This window comes from Oxyura jamaicensis, chromosome 15, assembly GCF_011077185.1.
Source record: "Oxyura jamaicensis isolate SHBP4307 breed ruddy duck chromosome 15, BPBGC_Ojam_1.0, whole genome shotgun sequence".
NCBI lineage: Eukaryota > Metazoa > Chordata > Aves > Anseriformes > Anatidae > Oxyura > Oxyura jamaicensis.
In genome coordinates, this window is record NC_048907.1 from 11,591,820 (window position 1) to 11,608,874 (window position 17,055).

At 45.7% G+C, this 17,055-nt stretch overlaps 1 protein-coding gene across 21 annotated transcripts in view; it reads right to left on the reverse strand.

The window, feature by feature from the left end:
* Window positions 1–17,055, reverse strand: part of FBRSL1 (fibrosin like 1) — a 514,295-nt gene that overhangs the window by 279,371 nt on the left and 217,869 nt on the right. For 16 of the 21 annotated variants that reach the window (XM_035340835.1, XM_035340831.1, XM_035340848.1 and 13 more), the window contains exon 3: window positions 10,947–11,048. The exons of 4 other annotated variants lie outside the window; for them this stretch is intronic. In XM_035340835.1, the coding sequence (XP_035196726.1) occupies window positions 10,947–11,048 (102 nt within the window). Of the gene's footprint in view, window positions 1–10,946; window positions 11,049–13,525; window positions 13,642–17,055 lie in introns of those variants that run through there. One more of the 21 variants, XM_035340847.1, reaches the window with a different exon arrangement.

Genomic DNA, 17,055 nt, shown 5'->3' on the forward strand with positions numbered 1-17,055 from the left:
CTTCATAGAAACAGCGACTCAAGGATGCACTGAAGTACGTGTTTTCACTGGCCCTCTTCAGTATGTAACAGCAGCTTCCACGAACGGCACGCAGGTACAAGGATGCTCTCCTGAATCAGGCTGCACATTTTCCCTCACCAGCTCCAACTCTCCATCATGTAACCATACACCCCACTTTCCACTCCCCTCCTATGAATTCAGGAGCCTCCAGCCTTCATCGCTGCAGTATTACCATATGACAACTCTATCCGAGACAACAATAGCACCAGAGCACTAATTTATCATCTCTCAGAGCTTTAATAAGCATTCTGTCCCTTTTGAATAAGTTAAATTATATTGTTTACTTCTGCTCTTCATTCCAGCTCCTCCTGCTCCTTTCTCTACCACATCCTTACCTCTTTCACAGGCTGCCAGATCATTTGGTTCTTTTCCTTTTTATTATACCATCTCCAGTCACTTGGATCTCTTTCCCCTCACTACAACCCAAGACTGTTGAGCCACTGTTTTTTGCTGGCAGTGGCTTTCTCAAAGCAGCTAAATGAATTCCACCTCTATCCGCAGCTGCTGCTCTGTGCCTTCTTTTTGGAAAGTAGAAAGGAGCCTGGAACAGTGGTGGCATATGACAAGGAGGGAGCTGCAGCACATGACCCATACTCTGCAAGCCAATTTCCAAGCTTGATTTACAATCGCGATGCCCTTGCTACGTGACTTCATTAAACAGGATTCAGGGAGCCTTAGCAGCCCCATTTCCAAGACTGATGTTCTAGTGGGTACCAAAGCCTAAACAAAAATACTGAAACGCTGCAGGCTGGTCTCGAGGACTGTTTGTCTTTTTGCAGCAGTGCCAGGTGTTGCCATGTTACTAAATCACCAAAACAGCACAGAACCCCCAAAAGATTGATTAAAACAGACTGTGGACTACTGCAAACACTTGCAATTTTCCACCAGTAAGATAACAGAACCTCCCTACTACCATTTCCAAACCTTTTGATCAGAAGATAACCCAGATACACCCAGAAACCCTTCCAGACTCCTGCGCTCAGCGGAAGACTCAATTCTTCTGTCCCCCAGCCTGTGCTCTGTGCCTTGGAACTGCCCCAGGCACCAGAGAAGCACTTTGCCAGCCAAGCGCCCATGCAGGGATGTTTCTGAGGTGCAGAAGACACAACATCAATGCTCTACAACCAGGTGAGTGTTCTGCTGCGGGACGGGGGCTCCCAGCAGCCTTACCCCCAGCCTGCCTGCCTGGCACGGGGAGCAGCGTGCCTGGAGGAAGGCAAGCTGTGCGTCCACACAGCTGCAGCTAACGTGGGCCCGGGTGCCAGTGCCCATCCCCTGGCCTGGCACACGGTGCCCACACCGCTGTCCTGCTGCAGGATCTCTGCTCTGTAGGAAAAGGGCAGCTCTCACGGGCAAGTCTGAGGCGGGTGCGTCCAGGGTTTAACTTTCGGCCTTTTGCACATTACACATTGCTTTGGCCTCTGCCTCCAAATGCTGCAAGAAGATAGGGAGATATTTATAAACCTCTTTAATGAAAACTGCCCAGAAATAAGGCTACAGACTGGTGAAATGAAGGGCAGTGGCATTTATTTCTTTTTGAGAAACTAAGATGAACCTATCCCTCCTCCTGAATACATTAAGAAAACAAAACACTCATGGGATTCAGCCTTGTATAGAAAAAAGGTTAATAACAATATCCTGCTATCTACATAAGTACACCGAACAGCTGAATACAATTACCTGTTCTGACACTTGTGATAGCTTGAGCAGGCAGTTCACCTGAAGTGCACGCAGAAATGAGAAGGGGGTGAGTTACCTGCTCTGAGAGATGGGGGGAGGAAAGGAGAAAAGACAGCATTTCCCCTTCTTCCCCTCACTCAAGTTGTTTTTAACAAAGATCAACAAAGTCTAGCAAATCGGAAATAATAACCAAAAACAGAAACAGGAGGTTCTGTTAAAAGCTGCTCTCTGGGGAAACAGCCCCTCCGAGGAGTCTCACTCTACCACAGTTATTTTCAATCTCGGAGACTTGTGGACCCTCCAAAGAATTTTCCCGGGATGGAGCAGACTCTTGGCTGACAAGTTCAAACAAGCTAACAACGACCTGCTTTTCTTAGATAACTTTCAGGCATCCCAGGCTGTCCAAGAACCCCAGGAATCTGTAGACCACTGATTTAAAACCACTGAGCAGAAAAGAATAAATACATTCTGAATACAGCGTTACATCAGAAATAATTAAAACTGAATGGCAATTTACACTGGCATTTTTCACAGCTAAGAACTTCTTTCTCCTTTACAAGTTTTAACATTAAATTTCCTGGAAATCAGGTGGAAAAAGTGTTTTTTTTTTTTTTTTTTTTTATCCCCTCAGAATTTTTATTGCATGTGTAAAGTTAGTGACTGGTGAACGCTTTGGATTCAACTTGTAGAATCCTTTCCAACAATTAGCTTTATGTACAGCCATGCCCCACACTCTGCAGAGCTGTTTGCAGGCATGTTTCTGCACATCTAACAGACCGCTATTGCGCTCTCGGTTAGCGAGGAGCACTGCGGGCTCCTTGGGAGACTCCATAGCGAGCTGCCACATGTGGAAACCTTGAGAGCCCCAACTAACAGCAGCTAGGAGAGCCAGAGCAGAACAGTTTGCATGCAGCTGTGATGGATGTTCCTAAGGAGAATATCTTTTGGAGCTGATATAAAAATAGTTCAATCCATATGTCTCAATATCCACATCAAATAACGAGGAAAGTAATCAATAGTGGCTGCAAATATAAGAAGTCTTAGTGGAAGTTTAACTTGGCATCTACCCAAACTTCAAACAAACTCTTTGGTGGTGAATGAGAGCTTGTCTGGCAGGAGCAGTAACTGGAGCAAGCCTTCAGCTGCAATGCCTCACGTGGAGGCTCTCACCTACAGGACAGGGACACTTTCCTGGAGCATTATCATAAAGCCCTTGCTCTCAAAATAGTTTATTCACTATTCTGGTCATTATATCCCTCCTCTAAAAGCAGCTCAAACAGCAGGGTATGGTCACCAGGGTACCCAGCTAAACGCATGTGCTAGTGCCGCACTGACCAGCACCAACGGGTAGCTTTGGCTCACCCCTGACCAAAACCCCAACCCAACCCATCTGTCGCTGCTTTAACCCAGGCACCACCGCAGGCTCAGTTACAGCTGTCCCAAACCGGTCGGAGGAAGGCACCACGGGCAGGAGAGATGCAGCCAAAGACGCAATTCCAAGACAGAGCATCGTGACCCCATGTGGCCAACTGCCCGCAGGAAGAGCTGCCACGTCCCGCGTTTCCAAACGCCTTTGGATCTCCAAAACTCAGTGCCGAGTCGCTGGGGGCGAGGGGACAGCACCGTGCCCATACCTCCCGCTGCCGTGCCGAGCTCGCGGAGGCTGCTCCCACCACGGGGCGCGATCCCCAGCAGACGTCGGGGAGGCCAGGGCCCTCTGTGCCAGGCTGGAGCTCTGGCTTTCGTGACTCCCGGGGCTCTTTCAGTGCTGTCTGGAATGCCCTGAGTTTCTAAGGGAGACTGTTCCTAGTTAGGGGCAAAATGAGTGTGGTCTGTGCGTTTAATGACGCATAAGTGGAACTACAGTGCTAGATGGCATTTGTGCATAAAGATAAATGGCTTATAATATTTTGCAGATGATGTGCTCTTTTACAGCTAAAGATTTTTGGTTCCTTTTAAGCCCAAGGTTAAAAACAAAACCAGACAGCACAGACAAGACATTTCAGTTATGTCACAGAGTGAATTATTTCTACCCTGGGATAGCTCTCATGTTAATTACACTGGCTGTAAAAGAATACACCTTCCTGGCAGCGAAGACAAAATCCTACTGCTGAAAAACTGAACTATCCCCGCAACGTCCTTGAGAGTTTGAGTTGCACTGCAATTTTATTTAAAAGATCTCTTCCTTTATTCGTTATCAACACCATGATTGCAGTTTAGAAAAGAAAATCATGACAAAATCTCACCAATAACCTTCAGGAGGTTTCCCAGGATTGTCTATTAAACTGATGGGAAGAGTTATTTCCCTTGTATAAACAAAAGCATGGCCTTCCACTGCTCACATGATGCAAAACAAATCAAGATGCTCTCTGTTCAGTTTCTTAAAGCCACTGGGTTATTTATTGAACTGGAAAGACGGTAAGAAAGGCTTCGGAATCCAGTAACATCAAGGTAACAGGACACCTCGAGCCAATTCCACACTCTCAGTGGGTCGGAGAGACTTTAACTTGGATCTTTTACATCCTTGATATATGAACTAACCATAGAGGGATTAGATAAAAAGCAGGTGATGGCAGCGTGACCACAAAATCAGCTGGTTTTTGGTATTCAATTCCTTCCTCTTTGGCTACAATGCCTAAATTAGCATATTCCAGAAATGTCAGGAGTTCATTTCAGCTTTTCTGATATGTGCCACTTGTGTTGGCTGACACCAAGAATACATTGAGCAACTCTACAATCTCAGCTGTTGAAATAGCTGTTTTGGGCAAATAGCTATTCATTTGGACAAAGGACAGCCCCCAAAAGAGCCTCCTAGCACTATTATTATTATCATCCCCATGTCAGTGTGAAAAACAAGGCAGAGAAAGACTTAGACATGTCCAGTGTTACCCAAGGAGTCCTCAGCAGAGGAGGGAACTGAAACATATTTCCTGACTCCCATTTTGCAACTGATTTTTCCTTGCTCAATCACAGGCCCAGGCTCATCATATACCATGTGCCTGATTTGTTTGGCTAGCATTATAATTACTAATATGGAAAGAACTTATAACAATATGGGAAGAACAAATTTTCAAATTACATTTTGTAATGTTTGTTCCGGATGAAAACTCACCTTAGCTGCATCTTTCTTCCACTATTTCTCAATTGCCCCAGCTGGGTGATCAGACTCAGACAGGAGGAAGCTCGGATGTTTACCGGTCCACTTGGTCACTTACAGAACATTTAACACCAGAGTAATAGTTTAGCTTTGAGCACCGGAGAGATCCGGTACTGCCTTTCCAGGCATATCTCTTATAAAACCTGTCTGCCTTGAGATGAGACGGGTAAGTGGGGAGGAGGGCAAAAAGGGCCAAGGACAGAAGATATCCCAGACCTTAACAAGAAGGCTCTTAATGCAATTTATTTCTATATTCACACCCTTGTCTGTTAATACAATGAGTGCAATTGACTTGGCAAAGGTCACAGAATGCATCTGATGTTCACTTGGATTAGAAACCAGGACCTGACACGATAACCACAATACATGATGAATGATTTTGGATGTCATGCAGAACTTGAATGCGTTCCTTCCGTAACTCACTTATTTTATTATGTGGGATAAACAAGGGGCATTATTCCCCCCAGAAATACTGCAAAAACCGTTCAGTAAGATATCAAACTACACAAGCTCTAAACATCTCTAACTGGCTTGATAAGCTACAGAACCCAAACCAGCTTCCAACCAGAAGAGGAAACTCAGATTTCTAGAACTGATGGCCACAGAGAACAGAAGAAAAACGGCCGCTGACCAGAAACACACAAGCCATTTCTGCACACAGTCACTCAGCCAGGAGCAGTATGAAAAGACCTCACCCTTCCTAAATGTGGGTCAGACTGGATGGCCTTCAGGGGTCCCTTCCAACCATTCTGCGATTCTGTGATTCATTCAGTGAATGCACAGAACGTCTGCAAGTGCTGCTCCCTTTCAAGCCATCACCCTTTGGACCCAATTCCCAAAGCCTCCTCCAGACTCTCTTCCAAGCTATGCTTTACCACCCAAAGCCTTCGTGTAAGTCGTTATAACTTTGCTCGTAATTTCAGCTGCAGCGGAATGCGAGCATTCAGCATTTTGCGGGACACAAAGCTAAAAGTAGATAGCACGCTGTAGGGACATTAATTTTCTCTTCCAGAAGAAAGTGACTTGAAAGGTTTCATAGTCCTTATGTGTAAATTGAAACCAGTTTCCCAAGACTCGTGGTTTGATGAGGAGTCTTAAAACTATCCTATATTTCACCAAGCTCTAGATTGCTTATTCTGCTCTTCTGACCAGGAATCAGGTTCCAGTGTGTTACCTGTAGGAAACAATGGACAGGATCTGCCCCAAAGAGTTTGCGGACAGCATTTTGCTATCCCAGGCCTTCTGAAAAACTCCTCCAGAGCACCACCCCCAGTAGCATCCCTTACTACTGCACTGAGCTTTTCCCAGTGTTAAACACACTGAGCTCTTCCGTTGTGCTGCGCCCTGCCTAGAGTCAAGACCAGGCATCCCACACGTCTCACAGTTTGTAAAGTGGATAAGCGTGGACCTGTGGTGCAACTGTGGTCCGATTCTCACTTCAGAGGCTCTTTTGATCATGCTCCTGGCAAGGTACTTCAGCCTTAGGCACACGTAATGGACCTGCGGCTTTGTACCCTGCCGCTGCTTTAATCCCCCTGCCCCGGGAGGCAAAGCATGGTATAGAAAGTAGGAGGGAAGGGGGAGATAGAGACTGTGATGGCACACAAAGAAAGGCAGATCACAGTGAACTGTCTGAATCAGAAATCACAGAAATTATTTTGTATTCATCTACCAGAGAGAGAATTTTATATCTAGCCTATACAATATGCTAAACACTTATCAAAGAACATTTAGAGAGAGGGAAATCTCTGCATTTCCTAAAAGACTGCTTTCTGTTTATTACGTTTAAAGAAAAACAAACAAACATACAAGGACAGCATGATGGCAAATTAGAAAAGATAGCCTGGGGGATGGGAGATAAGAAGAAAAGCTCTGAACAACTTAGAAGCAGAGCTTGCTGATTTTTTTTTTTGTACAGCTGAAGTCAATCCCTTGAAAAGGAGAGTTTTGACTCTTAAGTGGCCAGCACCTCTTGCAACATATTTCCTAATCAGTGAGTATTTATGGTCGATATTTTATATTTCCAATTTCCCCCTAAGGGCTCGTGAGAAAGCAGCACACCTGCCAACCTTTTCAGCTGGGCCAATAATTGCCAATTTGCTCTTTGCCTTAGTATATCACTCAATTTAGCCCTGGCTGTGCCCTGCATACATCCTCATTCATCTCTGTGCCCCCATGACAATTAGAGTGTTAGCTTCAGCTAACTAGGGCAACTATTCTACTAGGGTTGGAAGACAATTATTAGTCTATTTTCCCATCTTGTGGCAACAAAATTGAGAATCCATGACAATTACATTCAGCAATTCTGCACTCTGCCGCCTGCTCCCCCTCCTTGCCCCCACTTTCCGAATATTTCAAATTATCACAGCTCTACTACCACATTCAAATTTTCCATGTTCACAGGGAGTGAGGCTTCTATTTAAATGATAATGAGGGACGATCCATTCAATTTAGTGAGGGAGAAAATCCATTAAAAAGCAGGCAGTTCTTAAGCTGATGGGTCAAGAAAAAGATAAAAACCTTTTTTTAAAAGCCATTATACAAGGCTCCGTGTGGATTTTTAGACTGTTCAGAACATCAGAAAAGATTAGGACAATTACAGAACATGGGGAAAACCAAAACAAAATGCCCAAGCCTTCCACTTTTACTTGGGTCAACACAACAAAATAGCAATATGGCTTATCTGGCTCTTAATTCTCTGGTAACTTCCAATTACCTCACTATAAAGGACAGCAGAGGAAAATCCCATTTTGGAAAAAAGCTGTTGACTCTGCATTGGTTGCAGAGGACCTGTAAGTACACGTGTAACAGGGATGTCAGCTTAATAATAGATTTTAAGGGAACTTTATATCAACACTGGGAACATAAACAAGTGGCAAATCCCATCCCCTGTCCCCCACACCACACAATCTGCTGTGCAAACCTGGGTTAAAACTCCTCTGCTTTCCCATTCAGAAGTTTCATTGTCCAAAGGAAGAAACCAGCCTCAGCAAATCACACCTCTGCAGCCAGCGATGATTTCACTTGATCATAATAAGCATTTTTCCCAATGATGCATAATAAGTGGCACTCAGTGTAATGTCTGGGAAGACGGACTATACAACACAGACAATTACTGTTTTACTATGAAGTCGCAGCACTCTCCCCCCACAGAAGTTTCATTGTGTCAAAGCAGCAGCAAAATGCTCTGCATTTTGTTGTGGACAGACTGATAGCTCTGTGTGTGCGTGTGCAAGACACAATCAATCATTTGCTTCAGATTTCTTTAGAGTGCAATTATTTCACGACAGACCGGGCCACCTCTTGACTTCATGGTCCATTAGAGACTAATGACATGCATTAATGTAAATAAAGAACAACTTACTGGCATCCCATTGAACAAGTCACCTCGAGAAACAAATCACACGGAGGAGCTAAGCTGTTCATAATAGCGCCTTCTAAATGGAGACCAACAATGAAGCCCGAGGGAGGACTCCCGTGCTCCTAAGGTGGCAACGCTGAACGCTGTAGCTGACACTTTCATGCACACATTTCCCACCACACCTGCTGTGTGCCGCCGTACAGCAGCCAAACCTGCTACCTCCTGCCTCATTTACTTCATTGTTCGCCCAAGTTAATGGGAACAGGGATGGGAGGGAAAGGCAGCATGAAAAGCAGTCCTCAAGGCCAAATGCACCAAGAAACAGCAGGAGAGCTACTCGGGGAAGAGAGAGAAAGAGCCCAGGTGCCTGCGGCCGCAGCACATCCATCTGCAAGGAACGCGGCCACCCCACCACAACCCCATGCTAGAACCTCGATGCGTAACCACCACCTGTGAGGAGAAACCATCCGTGCCTTCCCTTTACATCCTTACTGCCCTGGGGCTTCTTAATTCTCAGTGCCACATGGAAGAGCTTGCCTCGGTTCACCTATTTAAACAGTGCCAGGAAATACAGCTTCAGAGCAGCGCAGGGACCAGGGGTGCTGGACAGAAAATCCTGCGCAAATTGATGCTCAGCAACACATCATCATCATTTCCCCCTTCCCTGCTCCCTCTCCACAAGAAGAAAAAATCTGCTGCCTTATTCCTCCGCACACAAATGGGGAAAACCATCCAACTGCACCCGTGGGACTTGCTAAGATTTTCTGACAGTCACTAAATAGACTACAGAACATTTACTAGTACGCAAGGAAGCGTTGTACGTAATTAAAGCTAAATTGCACTCGTCAAGTAATGAACGAAGAGCATTCTGTGATTCATGAACCTTACTTTTCAAACTGTTTAATTACTAATTTAAAAAATTCTCATTTGCAACGGGTCGCCGGGTCACGAGAGCAACTTCAGCAAAGCTCTGAAGTGTGCCCTGGCCTTGAGGCACTGCCCAAATGTCCCCATTGACTAAGAAAAGAGGAGTGCCTATTTCCCCCTGAATTTCACTGGCTGATTAACTGCCTTTGAAGATTTTGAGGGAATTAGGCACTCAAACACAATTCCTACAGGCTCAGCCTGTAACTTTGGGGGCAAAGTGAAAGGAGGAGAAAAAAACGGGAAGTGCATTGGCTTAACAAGAAAAGTCTCCGAGACCACTTAACGCTTTGACCTAAGCTAATCGCTGGGTCTGAATATGTTATTCCTCTCCCACGCCCCCACAGCACCGCGCAGCAGCGCTACGAGGCACCTCTGGTCACATACCTGTCAAGAGCAGCCACGGGGAGGGAAAAGAGAGGATCACATCGATACATATGTACAAAATTGAGACCATTATTGCCTAATAACACTGCCAAAGATGCCCTGCAGAAGGGTGATTTGCCCCAGGGCCCCCTCCCCACCTGTCCCCCCCGTGGAGCATGGGCTCGCAGCCCTGGATGCAGATCACAGGACAGGGTTATTTTTCTCTTCCTCCCACTGCGGGGGCTGTTTACAGCGCCCCATTCGCACTCCAAACATGTAGAGAGAATTTTCCCCCGTCACATTTCCCTGTCAGAGCTGTCAAGCTGAATCCCGCTTTAATCTGCCAAAAGCACTTTTCTGCTGACATTTTTAATAAATACTTTCAGCTTTTAAACACATTTGTGGGAGCCATTTTTTCCCCTTTTTCTCCCTTCTCCTCCTGTAGAATGGGCTCTGAAAGCCTTAATAGCAAATACATTATACTTATCAAAGGCTTTCCCCCCCTCTTCCTTTTGCATCCTGAAGCGGAGGTAGTGTTTTCAATTTTAAAGCTAAATTAACTGTCCAATTGAATTTAGCTGGTGTGAGCCGTTTTCTGTGACAGGTTTTAGTTATGAAGCATATTTTACATTAATAGAACTCAACATGAAAACCACTCGCTCTGGGATTTCTGTGGCTTGCCATTGAAATGGCAAATTTAATATTTCAGACATGCTCGTGCCAGCGTTTGATTATTGTTCTTCATTTAAATCTCTCCTAACGGGAAAGGTCCTAATTAGTAAAAAATCATGTTTTAATGAAGGCGAAATGCTAATTGCTAACACAAAAAGCCTTCATATAAAATTATCCCAGCACTGCCATTGATTTCTTGGTGACTCAAAAGCCCATTTGTGTGTTTACACACGAAGGCACCATTTGCTTTTGTTTTATCATAACATTTCACTCAACATACCATCAAATTTCCTGAGAGAAAGACAGCTCTCCCCCAAAACCTTTCATAACTTGGAGGCAGGAAGCATAAAATTAGATGAACTGACTTTGCACCCAAACTACGTAATTACGTGCAGTAGCTAAAACCAAAAATACTGTAAAAAGCTTTTTAACACAACTTCTTTGCAAAAAGAAAACAAAACATCAAGCCGTTTTTCCCTGAGGAATAACAATTCCATTTTGTTTTCCCATCTCTGATCTTTCGCTTATCATATTATTTGCACCATGATTATAGTGTTTGCGAGGCAGCTCAACCACTTATGCCATAACACTCAATCATGACATAAAAAAAAGTTATTACACAGTGACCTCTGGATGCCAACATTTGTTCAGCAAGATTTATGAAAAGCCATGTCAGCAGCGGGAATTGCTGCAATGAAGCGATGCTTTCTCCTGAATGGTACTTACATCACTGAGACGGTCCCTTGAGCTGCTCCGCTGAGAGCTTGTGGCCTCCCTGATGCTGTCCTCCTCGCTATTTCTGCCACTTCTGCTTGTAGGGACCTTCATCTAGAGGGAGAAGAAGGAGGGGGAAAAAGGAGATTTTCAAGCACTGCCACCTGTTCCCGTGGTCGCCAACAGTGGTTAATCCAACGTTTTACTCACTCCTATGCCCACAGCACCATGTACGAGGATGCTTTTGAACTCATGGGGCTTCTCTGAAGTAGGGCTTGACCCCGTACTCCCTCTCATAAACATGTGAGGAAGGGGCACTTTTAGCGCTCCTGGAGGCAGCTCAGGCCGTGCCACAGGCCCAGGGCCTGACGCAGTGAGGGGGGCAGGCAGACAAACCCCCGGCACTTTTTGCTACCAGCAAACCTCAACAGAGTTTGAGCACTCAGTGCTGGACCACGGCTGACTTAGGCAGCCTTCAAGTGTTTAGGCCACAACGGGATTTCCTCAAGGGGCTCCAGTCAGATACAGCCATTGCGCTGCAGCAGCCATGGCTCTGCCCTCACGTTTAGGGCGTCCCTGGAAAGCCTAACTCTGGCACCTGGCACTCACCGTTCCCCTTCCACCAGGAGGTTTTTCACCTCTTCTAAGTTGCAGGCTGAGGTCTGGACCCTTGAAGGGACCCAGACATGCCTCAGGACCAGCCCCAGCCGCCACGCTGAGAGGCTGGTGCCCAAACACCGAGGGAAGGGCCTGAAGCACCTTGCTCATGGGCACTCGAAGCACAGCATGATTACATCTTACAGCCAAGGCTGGTTCTCTAACCACTAAATCATCCCTCCTGAAGTTTTTGTTGCATTTGTACATAGGATACTAAGTGGGAAGCAACAATGTTTGAAATCACACAACTTTCCACTTACATCTGCAAAGCGTGTTACCAGGGGAGGAGAAGGATAGGATAGATATGTCATTCACAGCTTCATTCCTGGGCTCATTTACTAACAAATTATTCTGTTAATTCCCTTGTGAAATATTGGGTGGAAAGAAGTGTTTAATTTATTAATAGGTTCTATTCATATCAGTTTGGTTCCATTTAAATTACACTATTTAAAATGTCGGCTTGTACAAATTGGTACTTTTAATGGCAATAAAATCCCCTTGTTTCTTCCCGTCCTATTTCAGTACAGTCTCCAACTCCAGAGCTAGAAGCGTTTGCTTGCGGGGCTCTGGCAAACCCCATGTGTCCAAGCGGCTGTGCTGAGTTTGGCAGGGCATGGGCACAGTGCTGGCACCGAGACCACGCTGATCTCTGCGCTCCCACAAACATCAGGTATCGCTGCCAGCTAAGCGCCTCTATTACTATGAATATTTTAATACAACTTTCAGGATACTATGTGCAGAATGAGCTCCAGTACCCATCTAGTGTGCAGTACACGCCGGGCATAGGCCTGTATATGAAAAGACAGAGGCAGTCTCACACATACGTTCAGGCGACAACACATTTCTGTTTCAGCCCTTACTCCGCATGTCTTTCTGCCACAATGCACCCCATCAATACACTTTCTTCCTGAGGACAGGACTTTCAGACTCAGCTACATCAAGTGTTGGAACTACAGATTTGCTTGTGGCCACCCTGTCACACAACTGCTGTTCCCAGCATCAGTGGCCCATCTTATTCACCAAAATACCCTTCCAACACGCTGCCCACTTGCAAACTTACATCAAGAGTGATTCTACATCTTTTCTCATCAAAACATTGAAACAACACAACAAGAAGAGGTAATTACTGCTGGGATCTGCTAGAAGCATTTCCAACCAACAACAAGTCTGCATTTGCAACTATCAGCATCTTGTGATAAGGCAGGAAATAACGCACTTGAGTCCATCATGTTGAATCCACGTTGTTCTGTTTCCTTAATAAAAAGGCCAACAACATCGAGCACAGAAATCTAACTATATTGCATCAATACTGTGGCCACTATCAATCACATTTTAAATCCCACATATAATTAAGTAAATTTGAAATGATTTATTTTTCAAAATATCTAAAATGATTGACATTCACTTATTTTATTCTCTTTTAGGTCTTTATTAAGCAATTATGATTTCAGTTATCCCATTATCTTGCCTAGGATTCATGCCAAGCCAATAGGGTAAATGGCAATACCCAATTAATTACAGCCTTTCAAAAACACTGGCACACCAGCTTTCTTCAGTCATCTGTGTCTTCCTACACTTGCTCAAATCCCAACTCTACTGGTTCCCAGTCATTAGCCAGCTCTTCTGAAACTCTTGGATTTAAAACATCTAACCTGCCAATTTCAGAGCATCCATCAGGCAGTCTGTTTTTCCCTGAAATGGAAAATATTTAACTATTACTGAACAGAATTACAATTTCCTTAAATATGGTACAGAAATACCTGCTAAATTCCCTGGCTTTCTGATCCATAACTCTACTGCTTCCACCTAGCAGCACATTAAAGCCTGTCAAAATTATTACACTTTTGACATAAACAACAAGACAGAGGCAAATTAAAGGAAAAATAAATTACACCATTCCAAATCCTTAAATTTTCCTGATCACAAACGCTCACCAGAATTATTCCAAAGGACTAAGTTGTCAGCTGTTTAAAGTTCACACAGACTTATCCAACCTGTTCCCAAACTCCAATCTTTTGCTGTTTTTCTTAAGTTACAGTATGCTCCCAACACCACCTGTTTCTTTTCTCCAAATTTCATTAAAGGAAAACTACACCTACACACATGGTAACAAATTGAGACAATTTGACCTGACAAGGTCTTGCACGGGCAAGCAAATTAGAAGCATCACTGCTGCCATTAACCTTTCCAAGTAAATATCAATTATTAAACTTGCTGCACTACCTCTGTCCCCAGTTTGCTGCTGTGAATTAAGAGGGTCATCAGCCTTTTTGACAGATCTTGTTCATTTACACCTGCTGCCTGCCAGCAGGGGAGCCTGCACACCCGCAGCCCGAGTGCTGAGCCAAGCTGCCTTAATTCATCAGTAATTACCCTAATGAGCCACATGCAGGACCCAACTAGGAGGACAAGTTGTTCTGCTAAATGGATGCATTGGTTTCATGGCCACTCTCTGCGTACTGGGGTATCACAGCAAGCTGGTCAGAAGCTTCTTTCCCAGTGTTGCTTCTAGCTTGGCTGCTTGGCTTCCAGTCATTTGCTCTGGGTGGTTTTGCCTGAGTTACAGAAATTCCTCCCAGCTGTACTCTGACTGAGCTTTACTATAAAGCCAAATTGTCCTCCCTCCGAAAAAGGAGGTGGATGCATGGCCCTGCACCATGGCAGGCTGCACAAGCTCTGCGGGCAGAGGTGAGCTGGGCTCCAGCCCCAGTCCCGCTGCAGGACCCCTTGGGGGATCCCGGGCACCTCACCACAGTACAGACCCATGGCACAGCCCCCAGCAAGCATCATCATGAATGCACAGGAAAAACACGTTGCACCTTCTCATACAACATGTTGCCAGAGGCTCATGCAGACATCTGAGCAACATCTGCCACTGTTATTAAGTATTTTAAGGATGAGAGCCAAATAACCTCAATGTACACTTGAGAAGGAGAGGGCAGTCCGAAAATAGCTCATTACAGAAAAGGACTACAACTGCTAACACACACCAAGGGAAGACCCCTCTGCAGCTTGCTGATGTTGCCGACCTGAGAGCACCTAGACAGCATACCGCTACGTCCTATCTGGGTGGCAGCGAGCATCCCTCCTAGGCCCTGCCAGATGGCCCTTTCCAGCCAGTGTAACTGAGCCCAAACAGACGCTAAGGGAGCAGCAGGTAGAAGCATACGTGGGCCAAATTTGAAACTTGAGTTTATTTGATCGCATAGCCTCTAGATCTGCTCATAATGTTTTGGGAGTCATCTGAGAAGCAAAAAGGCTCCAAATAACGCCAACACCCAAAGCTTGACAGGGGTCTTTAAAAGGTGCTCTCCAGCCTCAACTCCTGAGACCTGGGGGTGGAAGGGAACCTTTTCTTAAATGTAGGGTGACTACATTTCTTCAGGACTGCTAAGCTGGAACAAACCACAGAATCATCTAGGTTGGAAGAGACCTCCCAGATCACCAAGTCCAACCTCCGACCTAATGCTAACAAGTCCCCCACTACACCACATCACCGAGCTCTACATCTAAAGGTCTTTTCAAGACCTCCAGGGATGGTGACTCATCCACTTCCCTGGGCAGCCCATCCCAGTGACTAACAACCCTTTTCGTAAAGAAGTTCTTCCTCATCTCCAACCTAAAAATAAAAAGGAACACAGGGAAGAATGAAGTTATTGGATAATTCCTCTCTTCCAAAGGCCAAACCCTGTCCTTATCCAAGTCCTAAGTCAGCAAGACATTCACGTCAGTACGTATTCAGCAAAACCTTTAAATAGGTGATTGAGCATTTACTTAGCCAGAGCCTCTGAGCACTGAAGTTAACAGGATGCACTAAAAGCATTATTTAAACCCAGGGCTGTTTGAAGAACAGAGAGAGCCTTCTGCATGATAAATAACGCCCTACAAGGCAACACACCGCAGAGAAAAGCTGGCAGTAGGCAATCCCAGCTATCTGCAATAGCTGAGGCTCAGTTTTTACCAGAAATCACAGATTTGTCTTTTGGAGCACAAAATACCCTGTTTTCACCCCAGCGGGAGCCAGCCAGCACTGCAGACCGGGCTGGCTTGGCAGGAGCGAGGGCGCAAGGTACAGGAGGCTCTGCGAGGCCACAAGCCATTTGCATGCTGCAGGTGCTCGCGGACAGGCCCAAGCCATATTCAGAGCCAAGAATTATGAACCCTGCGCTGTTGGACATCATGTAGCATGATTAAATATCATAACTCATTCCAGCAATAACTCCGCTCTCATTAAAGTCCAGCCCTGCTATCCTGCCCTGCTGCTGCCTTCTCATTCCTCCCACCAAACCTCTCCCCTCCCTATTACTTCTCATGGGGCGTAGATGGAGGAATATATGAATGGGCAGAACAGGGTCTCGCCTCCCTAAAAAGGGCTTTTTCATTATCACTGTGCCTGTTCTCAGCCCCAGCTTTTTAATCATAGCAGATCAGTCCATTCCCCATTTCCTTACGCCTTCCCAATGTCAGAGGAAAGCAGGTTTTTATTTGGTGCACCTATTTTTGAATCACGAGCGTGCTGCCCCCGCTCATTATTAATAAATACACTTCGATTTATCACAAGCTCCGTTTGAGTGCCACGGGGAGCCTGGGGCAAAAGGAGACAAATTCTTTTCTTAAGTTGTTCTGAAAGGTGCTGGGCTCCCCGACCCTCACCCCCATTAACCCAGCGCAGCTAGTTCGCTCCTACTGGGAGCTCCACGGCTTGCACAGCGGCAAGCTCGGACTGATCTTGTGCCATCTCAATATATTTGTTCATTATCTTGCGCACACACAGAAGCATTTGGAAATGTACTCGGGGCACAGGCCAAATTGAATCATCTGCCTTCATTTTCCACACGATCTGAAGCTACAGCTGCTACAACAGGCTGTGGGATTTTTATTTTCCTTCCTTAACAGTTTTTCCTCTCTCTTAAAGCCACAGCAGGCTGATTTTAAACCTCTCCCCCTGCCTGGGTCTGCGTCTGCTCTTTACAAAATGGGTCTTGCAGACACACACAGGAGGAAGAAGAATTCCCAGCAACCCATTTCTGCGCTGTTCTGAAGGCAACAACAGGAAGCAACGCCCTCGGGGAGAGGCATAATTAAAATATTCATCTCGGAGACGCCTGTTCTGGTGCCTCCGGTGGGGCTATTAATCCATTAATCCTCCCACCTCCGCCAGCAGCAGGGATGGCAGCCACCACCTCCGTGCTACACCTGGGGAACAAACGTCCCCCTTCCAGGGCAGGAGGGGGCAAAGAGGTCCTGCAGCACGGAGCCCAGGCGTGGCCCTCCAGGAATGCATTAAGTGCTCGAGAAAAAAGTTTAATTCCGATAAGAGCTTTGGAAGATCAACTTTCCTTTCTGTTGAGAGAAAGGACAGACCAGACACAGCCTTCAGATTTTACTGACTTCATGGTTAATCTAGTTTGGCACAGGTTGCGTGGAGGTAAGGTACAGCCGAGGGGCGTCCAAGTGGCAGGGT